The following is a 21,053-nucleotide window of genomic DNA, read 5'->3' as shown; positions in this document are numbered from 1 at the left end:
TCTTTCATCTCCTCCTGTGTCAGAATGTTATCAGAGTGCTTAGCTGCTGCTTCATGGGATTTCTGCAGAAAGAAACTGGATAAGGAATTAACTAATGTTGTTTTGGGCTTAAACTCATATCATTTGGTTTCTCTTTTAATTCTGATCACTGAAAGTGGGTGTCCATATTAGTAATTTCCAAATAGATTATTTGGAAAGGCTTGGCAAATTTTCTTTAAGGAAGGCTGCTAAAACTAAGAAAATGTGTTTATACTTCTTTAGGTGTGGGACTCTTAGGCAATTAGTAGCTGGTTCTTGCCTGGTCAGGTTGTAGTCACCCGTGCAGAAAGTAAGGTCGCAAGTAATCACTCTTCTTTATCCAGATGATAATTTTAGTGAATTTGTCCATGACCAGTAAGTTCCTGTGGGTTGTTAGGACTCTACAATGTACAGGGAAATCTCATGTTCCTTCCTGAAATACTCACAGGGAAAGAGCACTCCCAGTTCAGAAGGGGCACACTCCAAGTGTTTTGCCTTTAGCCAAAGTTGAAGGTTTTCTTTGAAAATATCCCAAAGGGGTTCCTTTCCAGGGATAATTGCTGTTACGGGCTCTTGAGAGGCTGGAGAGTGTTGAGGCCAGGGACAATAGTTATCTGCCTATGCTAGCCACTAAGCTTGGTACACAGGAAGTGTTCTGTGGACAGTTATGAAAATGCAAACTTTGTGTTGATTTAGCTTATGGTTTTTCTCCTCCCCACTTAAGTGGAGGATCCTCTCAGGCTGGGATACCATCAGAAGCAACTTAAGGCATTGCTGAAGGTAACAGACTTAGCATTCTAAACCCCATAAGGAGGATCATATTTTGAGAAACATGACTGGTTTAAAGCACTACTTCTTAGGAATTCCCTGGTGGCTCAGTGAGTTAAGGATCTGGCATTGTCACTGGTGTGGCTTGAGTTTGATCCCTGGCCCTGGGACTTCCGCATGCTGTAGGCAGTCAAAAAAAAAAAAAAAAAAAATCACTACTTTTTTTTTTTTTTTTTGCTATTTCTTTTTTTTTTTTGTCTTTTGTTGTTGTTGTTGCTATTTCTTGGGCCGCTCCCACAGCATATGGAGGTTCCCAGGCTAGGGGTTGAATCGGAGCCGTAGCCACTGGCCTACGCCAGAGCCACAGCAACGCGGGATCCGAGCCGCGTCTGCAACCTACACCACAGCTCACGGCAACGCCGGATCGTTAACCCACTGAGCAAGGGCAGGGACCGAACCCGCAACCTCATGGTTCCTAGTCGGATTCGTTAACCACTGCGCCACGACGGGAACTCCTTTTTTTTGCTATTTCTTGCGCTGCTCCTGCGGCATATGGAGGTTCCCAGGCTAGGGGCTGAATCAGAGCTGTAGCCACCAGCCTACGCCAAAGCCACAGCAATGTGGGATCTGAGCCGTGTCTGCAACCTACACCACAGCTCATGCCGGGTCGTTAACCCACTGAGCAAGGGCAGGGACCGAACCCGCAACCTCATGGTTCCTAGCCGGATTCGTTAACCACTGCGCCATGACGGGAACTCCAAAATCACTACTTTTTAACCTGTGGGGTCCATTGGAGGTCTCTGAATCTCTGTTGGAGATAAACACTCATTGCAAAAATAGTACATATGTGTTTTGTACATGGTTTCCTTGATGCCATGAAACTGGTTTAAGAAGTACTGTTCTCAAGAACAGTATAGTGTGACCTAGATATTCCCAGCAGCTATTATAATCCAATAATTATTTTGTTTTCCCAATTCTCAGCCTATTAATGAAGAAAACATCTCTTCGTGCTCCATGGACAGCTGGGCTGTGTCTTAGCCACTGCACATGGTCAGAAGCATACTCTGACACAAATGGTTAATGCCTCTTTGCAGCTGGCTCACTGCTCTACCTTATGCTCTTATAGGCCTGTCAAGTTTATACAGTCAGTTCCTTGAGCTTTCATTCACAGCTAGTATACACCAAGCATGTAAAATCAACAAAGAAAACTGGAATAATATGGGAGGGAAAGTTAAAACATTTTTATTTTTTTACCAACCTGAGCCATTCTTTTGCATCTGAGAGTAGTTGACACATTAATCTGTGATTAGAGTGATAAGTCTGTAAGAAGAGAAACTAAAACATTAACCTCTAGTAAGTGAACCTCTTAGTTTACTTAAAATATTTTTTATTGAGATGGAATTCACATAAGTCATTCCTTTTAAAGGAATGTACTATTTTGTGGTTTTTTGTAAACTGACAAAGTTGTACAACCATCACTACTATCTAACTCCAGAATATTTTCATGTCCGCGAACAGAAACTCCACCCATTGGCAGTCACCCCCCTCCCCAACCCACATCATTCTCTTCCTCCAACCCCAGGCAACCATTAACCCACTTTCTGACTTCATAAATTTACCTGTTCTGAACATTATATGTAAATAGAATCATACAACATGTAGGTGTTTTCACTTAATACAGTGTTTTCAAGGTACCAGTTATATCATGTGTAGTACTTTAGTCCTTTTTATTGCTAAGTATTCCACATTTTGTTTAACCATTTATCAGTTGATGGACACATGGGTTGTTTAAACTTCTTGGCTGTTGTGAATAATGATACTCTGAGCATTCATGTAGAAGGTTTTTGCATGAACATGATTTTTCAGTTCTCTTTGGTATATACCCAGGAGTGGAATTGCTGGGTTATGTGGTAGCTGTTTAACTTTTTGAGGAACCATTTTCCATTTCCATCAGGAACATTAGAGAGTTTCAATAGCTACCTACCCTTGTAGATATGAAGTGGTGTCTGACTATGGTTTTGACTTGCATTTGTTGATGTTGAACTGCTTCCTTTCATGTGCTTTTTGGCCATTTATATATCTTCTTTGGGGGAAAAAAAAAGATCTATTGATCTTTTACATGTTTTAAATTGGATTGTCTTTTTGTTGAATTATATGTGTTCTCTCTATATTCTAGATTCTAGACCCTTATCAGATACATGATTTGTAAATATTTTTTTCTGTCCTTGGGGTTTTCATTTCACTTTCTTGATATTGTCATATAAGCTCAAAAGTTTCTAAATATGAAGTCAAATTTATCTTTTTTTCTTTGGTTGCTTAGGCTTTTGTTGCCATAGCTAAGTATGCTTAATCCAAGGTCGGTAAGATTTACACCTATTTTTTCTTCTAAGAGTTTTAGAGTCATAGCTCTTAGGTTTACATCTTTGATAAATTTTGAGTTAATTTTCATATATGGTATGAGGTAGGGATGAGCTTTATTTTTTGAACAGTTTTAGATTTATAGAAAAACTGGGAACATAGTAGAGAGGTCCTATATAGCCCTCACCCAGTTTTCTCTATTACTAGCATGGTACATTTGTTACAGTTAACAATGTTAATACATTGTGATTAAAATCTGCACTTAATTCACATTTCCTTAGCTTTAAACTCAGGTCCCTTTCCTGCTCCAGGATTCCATCCAGGAGACCATATTACATTTAGTTGTCACCTCTCCTTAGTCTCCTTTGTTCCCTTTTTTGTAAGGCTGTTTGTTACCTTTATTAAAATATTTTTTGACCCCCATAAATAGAACATTTTAGTTCATCTACATGTTTTGCGACTGTTAAAATGTCTGGATTTCCGATTGTGGTGCAGTGGAAACGAATCTGACTAGTATCCATGAGGATTCGGGTTCAATTCCCGGCCTCACTCAGTGGGTCTGGGATCCAGAGTTGCCGTTAGCTCTGGTATAGGCTGACAGCTGTAGCTCCGATTCCACCCACTAGCCTGGGAACATCCATATGCCCCGGGTGCAAGCCTAAAAAGCAAAAGTAAATAAATTTTTAAAAATGTTAATCTTTGCAAGTTGACTGCTTAATAAATGGGTAAAATCATTAGATTTTTAGCAAACAGCTGTAGTAATAAGAGACAACACTTGGGCTCCCTATTACCATTTGCAGTTAAAATTTTCAAATAAAAGGAGTTCCCATCGTGGTACAGCAGAAATGAATCCAACTAGGAACCATGAGGTTGCTGGTTCGACCCCTGGCCGTGAGCTGTGGTGTAGGTCATAGACACCACTCAGATCCTGCCTTGCTGTGGCGTAGGCCTGCAGCTGCGGCTCCAATTCACCCCCTAGTCTGGAAACCTCCATGTGATGTGGGTGCGGTCCTAAAAAGCAAAAAAAAAAGAAGAAGAGGCCTTGTTGTTCAGAAACTTTTTGTGTACTGAGACTATACATATTTTACGTATTGCCCCTGACTTAATAGTATGCTAGGATTTTTAGTTTAATATTTGAATTTGAGAGTGGTGGAGTGAGGGGATATGTAATAATCTTTGGGTTGCTTTTAATAGCAGAAAATTGCTTTGCAATGTTTTTTCCTGTAGTGTATGTATAAGTATTTCCTATATTGCAAAGTCTTTCCTGTTTTTACTGGAAGACATTTTTAAGCCCCACTTAAAACTTAGAATTTCTGTAGTGTTATATCTGCTATCATCATAATTACTGTTGGTCCATTCACCTCACCCCCCGCCACCAAATTTGTGTCACCCTTGCTCCTCTGACACTGTTTGCCCTGCAGATTTCACTGGACTCCAGTCTCTACAGGCAATTTGCAGGTGGTATGCCAGTGCTTTGACAGGTTTTTCAGAATTTTGAATATCCTCTAGACATTTGCTTGTATCTGGAATTCTGTTTATCTCAGACTTCTGAAATTTTCTAGGTATTTCTTTTTAATACCTAGAAAATTAATAAAACATAATTCTCAAGTAAATCCTAAGTAATTGTAAATGCCTGGTTGACATTCTGGTTTCAAAACTAAAATGTCTTGTTTATGGGCATTTTGCTATCATGGAGAGAACATTTAGGTGCCTTGGGAGTCTGAAGACACCGAGTGATTTCACGGCATGCTATGTGCAGTGATTCTTGTAGGCTGAGAGAGTAAATCTGTCCCTCCATATTTATCCCAAGGTATAGGAAGCAGTGGTCAGAGCAGCAGCAAGTATTCTGTTGTGAGGCCCATTATGGGTGTTGGAAAGGCCACGGCACAGTGGTATGTGTTTTTTTGCAAGGCAGTTTTAGCATTTTACTGGTACTGAAAGTTTGGGAATTGTTTTTTTAACTTTAATCTGAAAATGTTTATATAAAAAGGCAATGGATTTGTGTATATGCATGATTTGAGCAGGTGTGTGTGTATGTGCTCACATGTACATACATAACTACCCATATTTTCTAGTTCTGTTGAAAGGGCCTAGAGGTAAACGAGGGTACCCAGTTCCCAGATCTTGATTTCTATACCATTCCTCACTTAAAGGAACTTAGATTTTTCAGAGAAATGGCTGACTCTGGGGCTAGGACAGGATAGGTACAAGATAAGATAGAAAGTAAGAACATGCTTTTTAAAGAATGATGGGGTACATCAAAAGGATACAGGAGCCAGCTTGAAGAGACTTTCAATATGAGCACAAGAATAATTAAGGGCATTAATGAACTACAGACCACTGGAAAACTGGAAATCTGTGAGTCCATGCCAGTAATAAACAAGTAAATAAATAGGGGAAGGGGGGTAGAATGCCTGGTGCTGACGGTACACATGGAGTGAGGCCTAGAGTTGGAAAATCAAGATTGGTTTGGCTCATAATCACCATAAAATCCTAAATTTAGGGGGAAATTTGGATGAAGGCCAGGATGATTTTAAAGTGTCTCCCCACAGATTGCATACTGATTGCAAGTGAGAATGTAGTAACTAAAGAGTAAAACTGGACAATACTTGGCCAAGTGGTCACAGTTAACATCACTAATGAAGGGCAGATGGATGGCGTAGGTATCTGGAGGTGATGCTCTGAGATGGACACGTCCCTTAGGTTAGTATTCTGCTCCAGGCATGCTTAACCTCAGTCTAATAATGAAGAAACAGTTCCATGGTGGCTCAGCAGATTAAGGATCTGGTGGTGTTTGTCACTGCTGTGGCATGGGTTCGATCTCTGGCTCAGGAACTTCCGCATGCTGTGGGTGCAGTGACCAAAAAAAGAAAAGGAGAAAAAAAATCATGAAACATTAGACAAACACCAAATTTTTTTTTTAAAAGAAGGCTGTATTCTTTAGAAATGCTAATGTCATAAGACAAAAGAAGTGGAGTTACCCTTGTAGCTCAGTGGTAACCCTACTAGTATCCATGAAGATGCGGGTTTGATCTTTGGCGTTGCTCAGTGGGTTAAGGATCCGGCATTGCCGTGAGCTGTGGTGTAGGTTGCAGACCTGGCTTGAATCCCACATTGCTGTGGCTTTGGTGTAGACAAGCAGCTGCAGCTCCAATTTGACCCCTAGCCTGGGACCCCTCCATATACCACAGGTGTGGACCTAAAAAAGCAAAAAATAAAAATAAGAAATAGTAATAAGACAAAAGAAATTATAGAAAGGTTCCAGATTAGAGACCACGGAGACATGAAAACCAGTATCTGATACTAGACTGGATCCTGTGTTAGATTCTAATAAAAAGTAATATAAAGGACATTATTGGGTCATTTGACAAAAATTGGAATCTAGATTTGTTTTATTGATAACCGGTTATGTAAAACTGACACCAAGTTCTGTAGAAGTGAGCCCTTATACCCTAAGGGAGTCCATTGTATGTAATGGATTCCTTTTTCTCCTGTGCATCTAAAATAATACTGGCCAAGTGTAATCCTTGGGAGAATGGAAATCAGTCACTCAAATTACTATTATTATTATTACTTTACTTTTTAGGGCTGCACCTGTGGCATATGGAGGTTCCCAGGCTAGGGGTCGAATTGGAGCTACAGCTGCCAGCCTACACCACACCCACAGCAACTCGGGATCCAAGCCTCATGTGCGACCTATCCCACAGCTCACTGCAAAACCAGATCCTTAACCCACTGAGCGAGGCCAGGGATTGAACCCATATCCTCATGGATCCTAGTCGGGTTTGTTAATTGCCCAGCCACGAAGGGAATTTCCAAATTATTTTCTGTAGGGCTTAATCTCTCATGGAACCAGAAAAAAAATCGTGAAAGGGTATATTCCTCAGTCTTAGGAAAGAGGCCCTGAAGTACTTTAGGGGTAAAGGAACATAATTTATGCAATTTACCCTTAAAGGCCTCCCCCCCCAATACTAAAGCAAAGGGTGGGGGGATTTTAATAACATGCAAATCAGATAAATGGTATATGGGTGTTTGGGATACTACTTTTTTTCCTTGAAATTTTACTATCATTACAAAAAAAAAAAAATCTAGGAGTTCCTGTCGTGGCTCAGTGGTTAACAAATCTAACTAGGAACCATGAGGTTGTGGGTTCACACCCTAGCTAAAGTGGGTCAAGGATCTGGTGTTGCCATGGGCTGTGGTGTAGGTCACAGCCGAGGCTTAGATCCCGCATTACTGTGGCTCTGGCATAGGCCAGCGGCTACAGCTCCGATTCGACCCCTAACCTGGGAACCTCCATATGCCGCAGGTGCAGCCCTAGAAAAGACCAAAAAAAAAAAAAAATCTGGAGTTCCTGTTGTGACTCAGGGGAAGTAAATCTGACTCTCCATAAGGATGCAGGTTCTGTCCCTGGCCTTGTTGCTCCGTGGGTTAAGGATCTGGTATTCCTGTGAGCTGTGGTGTAACTTGAAGATGCACTTTGGATCTGGTGTGGCATATGCAGCTGTGGCTGTGGCATAGGCCAGCGCTGCAGCTCCAATTCAACCCCTAGCCTGGGAACCTCCATATGCCGTGGGTACGGCCCTAAAAAGACAAAACAAACAAAATCTACTCCTTTGTAAACTGGCATCTAATGCATTCAAGAGTAGTCAGATTAGCTGAAGGTTTTATGTAAACCTGAAGCTTCCACGCCTTGATCAGTGTTCAGTGTTATAGAATATAGTACTGGACAAGAATTTATGAGAATGTGTTTTAGCAAGAAACTGGTCACACTAAGTTATTTTCCAGTTCTGCCTGAGCTTCTTCTAAGAATCTTAGGCTGACTCTAGTATTTTATTCAAAAAGTGAGGGTATAAATAAGATCTGTGTGGAACGTTTAAGGTACTGAGAACAAAAATTAGTTGAAAGCATGTGGCCTGAGAAATACTGTTCAAAATCACCATTTGATTTCTCTTTCTAGGAGGAGCTCTTGGATATTAAAGAACGCCCTCATTCCAAACAGAGGCCTTCATGCCTCTCTGAAAAATATGACAGGTATTTGTGGGGTCAACTTCTTACACCAAACTTGGAAAATTAAGAATTGCATTGTTTTGCTAGAATCATGAGTGGGGAGATTTCTGCTGTAATGATGTTGGGCTTCTGCACAAATATGTTGCATGTGAGCTATGAACATGACTAAAGAGCATCTCACAGCACTTGTCTTCATCAGTTTTATTTTTAATTAGCTTTAAGCCATTAATTCAAAGATGTGAGCTGCAAGGAACCTCTTCCCTTCCAACTAGTGATGAAACTGAAACTAGAAAATGACAGGGTCAAAGGCACAAAGGCAGAAAGCAGAATTAAAACTTAAAAATAGGAGTTCTCGCCAGGGTCTCTTCTCTCTACCAGGTGTTTTGTTTTCTGTTTTTTTGTTTTTTTTTTTTTTGGTCTTTTTAGGGTTGCATTTGTGGCATATGGAGGTTCCCAGGCTAGGGGTCCAGTTGGAGCTGCAGCTGCTGGCTAATGCCACAGCAACAATGGGATCTGAGCCACATCCTTAACCTCTACACAGCTCATGGTCACACCAGATTCTTAACCCACTGATTGAAGCTGGGAATTGAACCCTTGTTCTCAGAGATACTAGTCAGGTTCATTACCAGTGAGCCACAATGGGAACTCCTCAACCAGTAGTTTTTAAGCTGTGCTTTGAGGGTCCTTCAAGGGCCTGTCAGGGGTAGGCTGATAAGGAACACTTTTTTCAGTCCACCATCCCCCAGACAAAACAAAAGAACCAGTCAGCCATTCAGATTAGCCCTTTTGCATATGGGCTCCTTCATAAGAGGTAGAAGGCTTTGGTTTGAGAAGGCTGTAGCTAAAAATGGTCTGAAAGTCTCATATAGTAACCCTACACTGTACTTCTTATGGTTATCTTAAGACTTTAAGATCATTCCTTAAATATCAAGGTAGATGGTTCATATTGGCCCACATTTTTTAACACATAAAGTGTCTTTAATTTTTTGGTTGAATAGGACACGCCTCTGAAATTCTGTATATTCAGAAGGTTGCTAAATATGGTCTCCTTACCACTTTTCTCTGATGAAGGGTATATTTGAACAATGGCTATTCCAATTGGTTAGGATTTTTTTGCTATCTCAGATAAGATGGGGGGGGGTTGGTGTTTTATTTTTTTCATTAAAGCATAAGATTTTTTATGCCTTAAAGTTAATTTTCTTGTTACAGCTATTTCTTCCTGGCATAAAAAAAAAGTTATGGGCACACATACTTGCTTTGATTCTGAAGTGGAGACATTGGGCCTAGCAATATTAATGAAAATAAAAAAAGATGGAGGAAAAAGTTTCTCATTCTGCTGTTTCTCTTCTCTCAGAGAGTTAAAATTTGTTGGGTTCTTAAATTCCACATAATCCTCACAGCCATCCTAGAAGATAGGTAATGTCTCCTTTACAGTGGGAAGTTTGAGACTGAGAGGGTCACTCACTCAAGAAATGTTTAATTGCTATGTGGCAAATACTGTGTGGGGTGCTGTCAAATACTGCCATCTTGGAATCTGGGTCTGTGAGAGGGTACAGTCAAACCCTGGTGAGGGCTTATCATCACTATAGTACAGGTTGTGAAGGACCAGTGCAGTGCAGCCTGATCTGATGCGGAGGGAGGTCCATTGTGCAGAAGTCCAAAGGGCTACAGCAAGGTGTCTAGGAGGTCCCTGGTGGTGATGGCAGAGCTGGGATTCCTACAAGATCATTGGGCTCCAAAGCCTCTGCACTGCACACTACACTACCTGCTACCCCATTATTAGAGAGGAGACAAAATAAAATCCAAACCACATATCCAAGGCTCTTAAGAGCTGTCTGTCCTATTTGTGGGAAAAAACTGAAACTGTATGGACATTCTGGAAAAATATATACTAAGCCTTCCAGGAGCAGCTTCTAATGAGAGGATTAAGGGGGGTTTCCCTCCCTGTACTAATCAGTAAACTGAATAATCAGTATTTATGGAGCATTTCTTTGCTTAGGACAAGCCTAGGTACTGTAATCCATATGTACCCCCAAGGTTAGAGGTCTAAATGTTTCATTTACACACAGACCACTGGTTTTCAAGTGACTCTTGCTTTTGTGTGAACAACAGTGTTACTGAATTTATTGGTGGTTTTTGTTTTTGTTTTTCCATCTTAAAAGACGTGACCATTTTGATGGCAACCATGAAATTTTATATTGGAAGGACGTTTCCATAACTATCACCTGAAGTGGTTTAGTAGTGGTTCATGGCATAAGTGCTAACTGTTGGTACCCTTTGACTTGCAGTGATGGTGTCTGGGACCCTGAGAAGTGGCATGCCTCCCTCTACCCAGCTTCAGGGCGGAACTCACCAGTGGAAAGTCTGAAGAAAGAGGTGGACACAGACCGGCCTTCCCTGGTGCGCAGGATAGTAGGTGAGCAGAGTCTCTCAGAAGTGGGGCAGCAATTTTGGAAACAGTGCTCTTTGCTGCTGGCTTCATTCTTAGCTGTGAGAGTTTTATGCATTGAGAAAAAGTGTCATTATCAGGAAATTGGCTTAAGAGTTGGATTTTTCTGATAGCTATCAGAGTAAAATCACAGCCTTCTTGTATAGTTAGTGGTGAGTAGACTGTGTTAGGCTATCTGCTTTCAAATTAAAAGTACCAATGTCGGCGTTCCCATTGTGACTCAGGGGTAATGAATCTGACTGGTATCCATGAGGATGCAGGTTTGATCCCTGGCCCTGCTCAGTGGGTTAAGGATCTCTGGCATTGCCGTGAGCTGTGGTGTAGGTCACAAACACAGCTCAGATCTAGTGTGGCTGTGGTGTAGGCCAGCAGCTACAGCTTCAGTTTGATTCCTAACCTGGGAACTTCCATATGCCTCAGGTGCGGCCCTAAAAAGCAAACAAAACAAAAACGATGTCTTTTATTGACATGGATAACTGAATTAGATGTCATAGGCAGCATAGAGCTGGTTATGCTTAGTGACCCTGTGAGGCTAATCCTCAGGTATAAATCAGTTCTGGCAATTCTTAACTCAGAGTGGTTTATGACCTGAATACCAGGGTTTGGATATGGTTTGAGACTGGAGTAAAATCTGATGTTCCACACCTTTACCCCTTTAAACTAGAAAAGATACTGAAGAATGAAATGAAGACCTGTCATTATAAAAGCCAGTCAAGGAACTTACTGCAAGAGGAAATCTTTTTGAGATGAAAGAACAAACTTGGAACTGAGCAAAGAAAATGGGGTTACTCTAGCTTAAGCTGTAAGACCCTTCTACATAGAAGTCACTCTATAAACATAGGGCAGTGGTGTCCCTTGAACAAACACTTTATTCTAACAGAATCATTAGAGATGTGCACAGACGTCATTAAAATGATGAAAACTTAGAAGCCACTTATATGTCCAGCAGTAGAAATGGGTTGAGTAAACTGTGGTACATCCACATGTAGGCATCTTACTCTCTTCAGCTGTAAAAACACGTTGGAGATAATGATTACCAAGTTACACAAAACACTGTATTTCTTATTTTTGGAAAAAATGGACACTGCATGGAAATTCTGGAAAAGTGCATACCAGAACATTTTAGGAAGTGTTTCCAGTGAGAGGATTAAAGGAAATTTTCCTCACTGAGACTTCTTTTTATAGTTTTCTGATCTTCCTAGGAAGGATTTTTATGTGTGGTGACATGTTTATTTTTCTTACACCTATATTAAGATATAATTGGTGTACAGTAGGCTGTACATAAAGCATAGCATTGACATGTTGACATATGGATGCAATGTGAAACCATTACCACAGTCAAAATAATAAGCATTTCCGTTGCACCTGAAGGTTTCCTCATACCCCATGAGTCCCTTCTTACAGCTCCTTAAGCCCCCCTTTGCCTGCAAGCACTGGGTCTGCCTTCTGTCATTGTAGATTAATTTACATTTCCTAGATTTTAATATAAATGGAATTATATACTATGCACTCTGGGTAGCTTATTTCATGAAAAATAGTTTAAGATTTCATTTGTGTTGTTGGGTGTATAAATAGTTTGTTCTTTTCATTGCCTAGTATTCCATTGTATGAATTTGCCATGATTTATCAATCTATCTAATAGACATTTGGGTTGTTTCCTATTTTTGACTATTAACCAACACTACTCTAAACATTCACGTGCAAGTCTCTATATAGACATCCGCTTTCTTTCTCTTGGGTAAATATCCAGGAGTAGGGCGGCTGGGTTCTATGGTAGATGTATGTTTTAATGTTTTGAGAAACTGCCAGGCTGTTTTTCAAAGGGTTTATACCATTTTACATTTCTACCAGCAGTGTATGAGTTTCATTTGCTTCTCACCCTCACCAGCACTTGAAATCGTCCATTTTTTTCATTTTAGCCAGTCTAATAGGTATGTAGTGATATGCCATTATTGTTTAACTTGCATTTTCCTAGTGACTAATGTTGAGTATCCTTTCACACAACTTATTTGCCATCCATATAATCTTCTTTGGTGAAGTGTCTTTTTTGTCCTTTTCCTTTTTTTTTTTTTGTCTTTTTTTGCTATTTCTTGGGCTGCTCCCACAGCATTTGGAGGTTCCCAGGCTAGGGGTTGAATCGGAGCTGTAACCACCAGCCTACACCACAGCCACAGCAACGCGGGATCCGAGCTGCGTTTGCGACCTACACCACAGCTCACGGCAACACCGGATCCTTAACCCATTGAGCAAGGCCAGGGATCGAACCCACATCCTCATGATTCCTAATCGGATTTGTTAACCACTGAGCCACGACGAGAACTCCTATATGTAGGTCCTTTATCAGATGTATATGCTCTGAAATATGTTTTCTCAATCTGTGGCTTGTTTTTCCATTCTCTGAGCAGTAACCTTCAAAGATCAGAAGTTTTAAATTTTGATCAAGCCCAGTTTATCTTTTTTGTTTTGTTTTGGCTACAGCAGGCAGAAATTCCCAGGTCAGGGATCAGACCTGAGCCACAGCAATGACAGTGCCAGGTCCTTAACCACTGGGCTGCCAGGGAGCTCCCAGATTATCATTTTTTAGAATGGATTATGCTCGGAGTTCCCGTCGTGGCGCAGTGGTTAACGAATCCGACTAGGAACTATGAGGTTGCAGGTTCGATCCCTTGCTCAGAGGGTTAACAATCCAGCGTTGCCTTGAGCTGTGCTATAGGTTGCAGACACGGCTCGGATCCTGCGCTGCTGTGGCTCTGGCCTAGGCCGGTGGCTACAGCTCTGATTGGACCGCTAGCCTGGGAACCTCCATATGCCGCAGGAGCGGCCCAAGAAATGGCAAAAAGACAAAAAAATAAATAAATAAAATAAAATAAAATGGATTGTGCTCTTGGTGTCATGCCTAACAAAATTTGGCTAATCCAATGTCAGTTCCTCCATATTTTCTTCTAGAAGTTTTATAGTTTTGAGGGTTACATTTAGATCTGTGATCCATTTTGAGTTAATTTTTGTATTTGGTAGTAATGAATTCAAGTCTTTTTTTGGCATATGGATATCCAACTGTTTGATACCTCTTGTTCAAGAGACACTTTAAGTTTTTAAGTAGTTACTGTTTCAAATACTAATAGCTACCATGGTTTATTATTTGTTCTAATAAGTACATAGATAGGGATTTAGTCAAAATACAGGGATTCTAGAGCTTAATCATGGAGGGTCATTATAAAGTACATTTATTCCACCAAGGAGAAGCAGCAGAAGTCTCAGTCTTCCTTAAATATTTAATGTACATTTTACTCTGAGCATTTTAGTGGTAGCTCTTTAACAATATTCCACAGCCACCAGTCTCTCCATTTAGAGAGGAAAAAAAAAGTGCCCTTGCTGGTTTGCTTAACTTTCTCTTTCCGGCATCTTTCCAGATCCACGGGAGCGTGTGAAAGAAGATGACTTAGATGTTGTTCTCAGCCCACAGAGACGAAGCTTTGGAGGGGGCTGCCATGTGACAGCTGCTGTTAGCTCTCGGCGCTCAGGAAGCCCATTGGAGAAAGACAGTGATGGGCTCCGCCTGCTTGGCGGACGAAGGATTGGAAGTGGAAGGATAATCTCTGCTCGGACCTTTGAGAAGGATCACCGTCTGAGCGATAAGGACCTGAGGGACTTGAGAGACAGAGACCGAGAGAGGGACTACAAGGACAAGCGTTTCAGGGTTTGTCTCCTAGATCCTCTGGCACCTCATGTGTTCACTCCGTTTATACCAGGTTACTTTATGATGCTGGGTGAATATAGCGTGATGGCAAGCCAGAGGGGGAGGAACAGAGAGAGCTACGGGTGGGGAGGGGCCTCACATCTACAGCATAGCATCTTCATTGCACTAGTGAGCACTGTTTAATTCATCAAGACCTTGACTGAGGTAGAAATGCTTTAACTAGAATCTTTTTAATCTTGCATCGTGTACTTTTCCAGAGGGAGTTTGGGGATAGTAAGCGTGTCTTTGGTGAGCGTAGAAGAAATGATTCCTACACAGAAGAAGAACCAGAATGGTTCTCAGCTGGACCTACAAGTCAGTCTGAAACAATTGAGCTGACTGGCTTTGATGATAAGATACTGGAAGAAGATCATAAAGGCAGAAAAAGAACAAGGCGACGGACGGCCTCTGTGAAGGAAGGTCAGCAAAAACTTTGGGAGGGAAGCTCATTGTTCTGAAATGAGATGTGCTTATAATTAGCTTACCCCTATACGTTTAGGAATGGGCACCGGTGTTAAAAGTGGCAAGATTTTAATGTTGAGGCCTGTTTTTGAAATCACTGCCTAAGTGTTAGTTCACTGTGTATAGATTGTACTACACAACTTCTACATGCTGTGCTAAACAGAAAAGTCTTCCATTACCCAGTAAGAGCACTGTGTACACAAAAGTATCCCCCAGAGATAAGAACACGTGGTAGAAATAATGAGGAGGTCTTTTCTATTGAGCACGTATGTACTGGACATAGTAGTAAGCATTTTGTCTCTTTAATCCTCTTCTCCTAACAACACTGTGAGGGAGATACTGTTTTGCCCATATTAAAGATGAGCAAATGGAGGTACAGGTGCTTATGTTGCTTGTCTGTGGACACTGAAGAGGTAAGTAATGAAGTTGGGAGTTGAACAAGATGCCTGTGCTTCAGAGCCCACCTTCTTCAACAAGGTGTTAGGCCTTCCTAGGTCTGTTGTTTGTGATGTGGCTTCTCCCAGACTCACTTTGCTCAGGTGTTTCCCTTGCTAAACTGACAGAGCGCTAATGTGTGAGGGGTGCCTGATACAGAGTAGGGGTACACTACTTATGGTCAGAGGGCTGACCTGGTTCTGAGGTGGCCAGTCCTGGGCTGGTGGTCTTGGGAGGAAGCAGTGAAGAGCCAGGTGTTAACTTGGGAGATGTTGCTACTAAGTTGCCTTTGGGATATGCCTTTGTTTCACTCTAGACGAGACTAAAGCAGCGGTATTTTTACCTGTTGGTAAAGATCAGGCCTTATGGTGAGAAAAAGCCTTTGGGTTTCATGGCAGAGCCTTTAGTAGAATGCAGCGTCCTGGCTCTCTTGCCCCCATTGATCAGTTGCAGAAGGTCCCTAGGCTGCCCTAGCTACTGTGTTTAAGATAAACAAGTACTCTAGTTTTATCCTGGCCGCAAAAATGAAAGGAAAGGGAGGGCTGATGAATGCCTTTGAGTCTATTTTTGTGCCTGTGTTCCAGCTTTCTACTGAACTTGGTATTGTAGAGTTCTCTACAGGCACATACTAGTGCTGGGAGTATAGCAGTGAACAAGGCCTGTGTAATTTTAACATAGCACCCATTCTATAGGGCCCAGTGCTAGGTGTTGTGTATATGGGGATGAATGACGCAATCTGCATACGTATTGCAGTTATAAACAGAAAAAAAATGTAGAAGGAAGTAGCAGTTAAAACGCTCCACTGACAGTTTTAATTTTCATAGTGAAAGTATATGCTCATATTCTGAATGAGTATATTCTGAAATGTGTTAAAACTCGCCCTTAGTTATCTTTCCTGGGTCCCTGGTTTCTGAGACTATTGTAATATATGGCCTAGTTGTGTTTGTCTGTCTGCTAAAGCATATTCCTACCCACTCTCAGTTGTTAGGCCCAGTTTGCTCTCAGGCTAGCATAGAATTATACATGGGGCACTTTTGCTACTTGCAAAAGCCAATCATCTGTTAAAAGATGTCCTCATCTGAACACAAAAAACAAGAGGAGAGATATTCAAGTTTCTTTTGTAAATGTACAGACTGTCTCCTCTGGCTTATCCGAAGGTGGGACACACAGCTGCAGCAGAGTGTATGTTGCTTGTCAGTCCTGAAGTGGGCAGGCAGGTTCTGGTGGGTAAAATGGAGAAGCACTGCTCTACTGGGAAAGGATACAAACATGGCATTGGTTAGGCTGTTGTTTACCTTTCCTAGGTTCTTTATGTGTAAAATGAGGAAAATACCTCCACCAAAGCAGTCCATTTAGTTAAATGTCAGTCTTTAAGGAACATTTGCCTTTGCTGGTTGGCAGTGATTGGCTGCTGACCCCCTGGAGAAGCTGCCCATTGCTTTGTTTGTGGCTCACAAACATCCATCTCACTGGTTGCCTTAAGCCCTCAGAAGGCCCAGGGTTCTTAGGCAGCAGTCTGTGAAGGGGTAGTGCTGCCTTAACGCACAGCATGGAGTGGAAGAGCACTGCTGGCCATCCTAGGATTGAAGCCTTCCCCCATCTGCTAGTATTGAGACCTTGGGTAAGCAAACCACTTAACCCTTTCGGTTGTTGATGTCCCCTGACTTGGCTGTTTCGAAGTGTTGGAGTGAAATCAGATGATAGCATTTAGCTTCTTCTGGTCTAGAATATCCTGGTTAAATAATGAGACTGTGGTCCTGTTGGGGACTTATGAGAAGGGATGGATCCAGACTGTTGATCCTTTTTTTTTTCCTAGGAGGACTTCATGTCTCCTACAATCTTAAACCACAGGCAGATCTTACATAGGTGCTTTTGCAGGGTGGAGTTTTGGGAGTTATGGTCTTCAAATTAAAAAATTGATTGTCCAGTATCTCTCAGTGGACTTACTTTAAAAGAAAAAAAAAAGTTTTGTTTTTTTCATCTGAAGGATTTTGCCTTTTGTCCATCCTCTGGTTAAAACTAAGATGTTAGCTTCCTTAAGTGTTAGCACTTGGTATCTTCACTTAGACCTTATCTTTCTATCCTAACCACAACTGGACGTTACTGAGTTTTAAATGTACCAGGCACTACAGAGTAAGACAAAGGTGATTAGAGCAGTTTACCTGCCCTCAGAAAGCTGAGCCTCACCAGACTGTGACTGTAATACAGTGTGATAAGTACTCTGAGAGATAACACAAGCATTATAGCGAAGGGGGTGAATAAATTTGCTGGTAGGGTAAAAATGGGTAGGCTGGGCAGGCCTTCCAGTGGAGATGACATTTGAGTTTGCCTTGAAAGATGACCTACAGTCTGTAGGCAAGTAAAAATTGCCTTTGTGCTAGGTGTCACAAAAATAGGTTGCTGAGCCCTGCCTTAACATGGTGATGCAGATGCATGTGTGAAAGCAGAGCCAAATTAATTTAGTTCCATTCTTAAGAAGTAAGAGACTGCTTAATGCTCAAAGACTATCCTTTAAAAAAAAAAAAAAAATCCCATTGGAAAAAAAATCCACTGCATTATAGAAAATTTGAAGAATGGGCAAAAGAAGGACTACAATCCTTCCTGCATCATGTTGGTGTTCTGGCTGGTTATTAAGGCTTTTTTCCTCCTCTAGCTCCCATAGAAAGGGAACTATTTTACTGTTGCAAGTGCAGTACCGGCACAAGAAGTCTGTTTTTAAAGTCATCTATGGCTCTTCTGCATGTGTGATACTGGCTGAGGCCACAGGGTACATCCAGAGGGGTTTGCTTGATGAGACTGTCTTTGTCCTGGTTTTGCTTTCAGGCATAGTCGAGTGCAATGGAGGAGTGGCCGAAGAGGATGAGGTGGAGGTCATCCTCACACAGGAGCCTGCTGCTGATCAGGAAGTGCCAAGGGACGCCGTCTTGCCCGAGCAGTCCCCAGGAGAATTTGACTTTAATGAGTTCTTTAACCTTGATAAGGTGCCGTGCTTGGCTTCGGTGAGTGTAGCAGCACGCTTATAAACATGGATAGAGCAACTGTAGGGTTAATTCGACCTGAGTCTTTAAGATAACTCTTTTTTTAAGTTTTGTTTTGTTAGATGATTTGGGGGTTTTCGGCTTTCGGTCTTAAGTATTATTTGAATTTTTATTGGCTTTGTTTTGAGAGGCTTAGTGGAGATGACTTAAGTGAGAATTCTGTACCAGTTAACTCTTTTTCTAAGCTGTTAGCATTAGACTAACAATTCTTCAGATGTTTAAGAACATTGTCTGCTTTTATCTTTAAGAAGCTAAGTGTTTGTTGTAAAGACACTGTGGAGTTGGATTTTTATAACTGGTAGTTGGTATCACACTGATCTGCATTCCTTGGGTAAGGCTGACTGGTTAGGTGGTACCTTTGTGATGTGATGGTTCTGAAAACCTTTAGTGAAAAGGAACATGGGATACTACTAACACTGTTGCTGTTAAACTGCTGAGGTCTAGCCTTTCTTGACTTTTAAAGTAGAAACAGTAAGACATCCCAAATCTTCATTTAGTATCTGCTCATGCTCCTGTCCCCTTTGGCCATTAGGGATTGAGATAGTCTGTCAAATTTTGGAGACATGATAAAACTGTGGCCTCTGCCCCAGAATTGAGATTTTTCTGTGGTTGCTGAAAGAGTACATAGAAGAAATAGAATTTAAAAAGCCATTTGGAGTTCCTGCTGTGGCACAACGGGATCAGCAGCTTCTTAGGAGCACTGGGACAGAGGTTCAGTCTCTGGCCTGGCACAGTGGGTTAAGGATCGGACATTGCTGCAGCTGTGGCTTAGGTCTCAACTGCAGCTCAGATCTGATCCCTGGCCTGGAAACTCCATATGCCACAGGGCAGCCAAAAAGCAAAAGAATAAAAATAATAATAAAATAAATAAACCATTTGACCAAAAGCATCTTTACATCCCAGGTGTCCTTTATAGGACACACAATACAGCAAGTAAGTTTGACCAGTCCTTTAGAATTAGTGGTTCATGGAATTTAGTTTAAATGCTCTATTCCTTAACTGTAATTTCTTCTTGTTTGATTACTTCATGAGCTGACAAAAGTGCACCATGACAGAACAACACTGGTCTATCTCTTTTGTCATTTCTCTGCCCCCCAATCCCTAAAAGATGGCCATCTGCAATAGGTGAGCAGCCATTGCATAGCACTGATAGATACAGGGCCACAGGTGAGTTCTCAGGTGGTACTTCTAAAATCTTTATAGTAAGGACCAGGTTTTATGTCCATTTCATTGAAGACTAATACTTTAATGCCACATTGCTATAAAAGTTTCTAAGCATTTCCTCTCATTCTCTGAACTTATGTCAATTTGGACCAGCGTGGCCCAAGGCCACACTTGTCTATAGCGCTGTTCAGGAGCATAGGGAGTACATCTCCAAATCAGCTGGCATCTTCATGGTTTTGCTGCTTAAGTTCTAGCAGCAGTTTTAACTATAAGTCTCCTAGCCAGATATCTCACTTCAGTCAGTTGGCCAGTAGTCCTTTGACTCCCTATGAGAAGAAGGGTTAGCTTAATTGATGTAAAACCGAGTGGTCCTCTCAAATTCTTACTTTTCAAGGGGATGGTAATTTTTAATTTTTACATCAGCAGTGTTTAGTGACCCCCTCTTTTTCCTTCCTTCCTTCCCTTTTAGCATTATCTTAGAAGGCAAATGGAAATCTTAACTGTAAAAATTTTTCACAGCAGGAGTTCCCACCGTGGCTCCCCAGTTAACGAATCTTACTAGCATCCACGAGGACACAGGTTCAATCCCTGGCTCACTCAGTGGGTTAGCAATTCGGCATTGCCATGAGCTGTGGTGTAACTTGCAGATGAGACTCAGATCTGGCCTTGCTGTAGCTGTGGTGTAGGCCATCAGCTACAGCTCTGATTCAACCCCTAGCCTGGGAATCTCCAAATGCCATGGGTGCAGCCCTAAAAAGAAAAAAAAAAAAAAAAAAAAAAAAAAATTTTTTCCCACAGCCAAAGACTTATACTTGGCTCCAAATGTAAGCAGCTGTGAAACCTGTGTGCCTAGGTAGAGGGAGAATTCAAAACTATACTTTTTATAATTGGTAAGATTGCCTATAGTGCTAATTGTTTTAGTCTTTACATCCAGTAAGTCATTTAATCCCCACAAAACCCTTGTACTTTCTATTTTACAGATCAGGAAACAGGCACAGAGAGGTTTAAATAACTTGCCCAAAGTCACACAGCTATTAAGTAGTGGAATTGAATTCTAGTTTTTGCAGTTTCAGTTAATAATTTTTGTTCTAGGAGTTCCCTTCGTGGCTCAGTGGTTAACAAATCTGACCAGGAACCATGAGGTCGTGGGTTCGATCCCTGGCCTTGCTCAGTGGGTTAAGGATCTGACATTGCCGTGAGCTGTGGTGTAGGTCGCAGACGTGGCTTGGATCCCGAGTTGCTGTGGCTCTGGCGCAGGCCAGCAGCTACAGCTCTGATTAGACCCCTAGCCTGGGAACCTCCATATGCTGCAGGTGCAGCCCTAAAAAGACAAAAAAATAATAATAATAATTTTTGTTCTAATTCCCTACAGCTGTACTGCCAGTAAAGCATGAATGGGAGGAATAGGAACTCAGCACCATCTTACCTTTTGGCCTCCACCCTCAATCAAAACTTGGCTAATTCTGAGCAGTAGGTACCAGGCTAGGAAGTTTCTCCATGTTTTCCATGGAGGTACTGCTCAATAAGGTGTATATTCTATAATAGATTAGACTTAAAAGCAGAGTTGGGATCAGTAAAAAGAGATGCTCTGACTGTGCTAATAACCAGCTGGACT

The 21,053-nt window shown here is 41.5% G+C and overlaps 1 protein-coding gene and 1 long non-coding RNA gene across 32 annotated transcripts in view; one reads left to right on the top strand and one right to left on the bottom strand.

Moving 5' to 3' along the window:
* Nucleotides 1-21,053, top strand: part of EIF4ENIF1 (eukaryotic translation initiation factor 4E nuclear import factor 1) — a 48,154-nt gene that overhangs the window by 9,002 nt on the left and 18,099 nt on the right. For 15 of the 31 annotated variants that reach the window (XM_084993802.1, XM_084993799.1, XM_084993796.1 and 12 more), the window contains exons 3-7: nucleotides 8,105-8,178; nucleotides 10,443-10,570; nucleotides 14,014-14,300; nucleotides 14,558-14,759; nucleotides 18,060-18,235. In XM_084993802.1, coding sequence (XP_084849928.1) covers nucleotides 8,105-8,178; nucleotides 10,443-10,570; nucleotides 14,014-14,300; nucleotides 14,558-14,759; nucleotides 18,060-18,235 — 867 coding nt within the window. Of the gene's footprint in view, nucleotides 1-8,104; nucleotides 8,179-10,442; nucleotides 10,571-14,013; nucleotides 14,353-14,557; nucleotides 14,760-18,059; nucleotides 18,236-21,053 lie in introns of all 31 variants that reach the window. The other 16 variants (XM_084993806.1, XM_084993819.1, XM_084993818.1 and 13 more) reach the window with 3 other exon arrangements.
* On the bottom strand, nucleotides 859-6,030 carry LOC146396649 (uncharacterized). Its single transcript, XR_014825976.1, has 2 exons — nucleotides 1,466-6,030; nucleotides 859-1,221 (listed from the first exon to the last, which is right to left on the bottom strand). It is a non-coding gene; the product is annotated as an uncharacterized LOC146396649 (long non-coding RNA).

The sequence above is a fragment of the Sus scrofa genome, chromosome 14, assembly GCF_054392235.1.
Source record: "Sus scrofa isolate SSC_HxYL_T2T_F1_AM1 chromosome 14, Sscrofa_HxYL_maternal_Yorkshire_Landrace_v2.0, whole genome shotgun sequence".
Classification (NCBI taxonomy): Eukaryota; Metazoa; Chordata; class Mammalia; order Artiodactyla; family Suidae; genus Sus; species Sus scrofa.
This window is presented reverse-complemented; position numbering and strand designations above follow the sequence as displayed.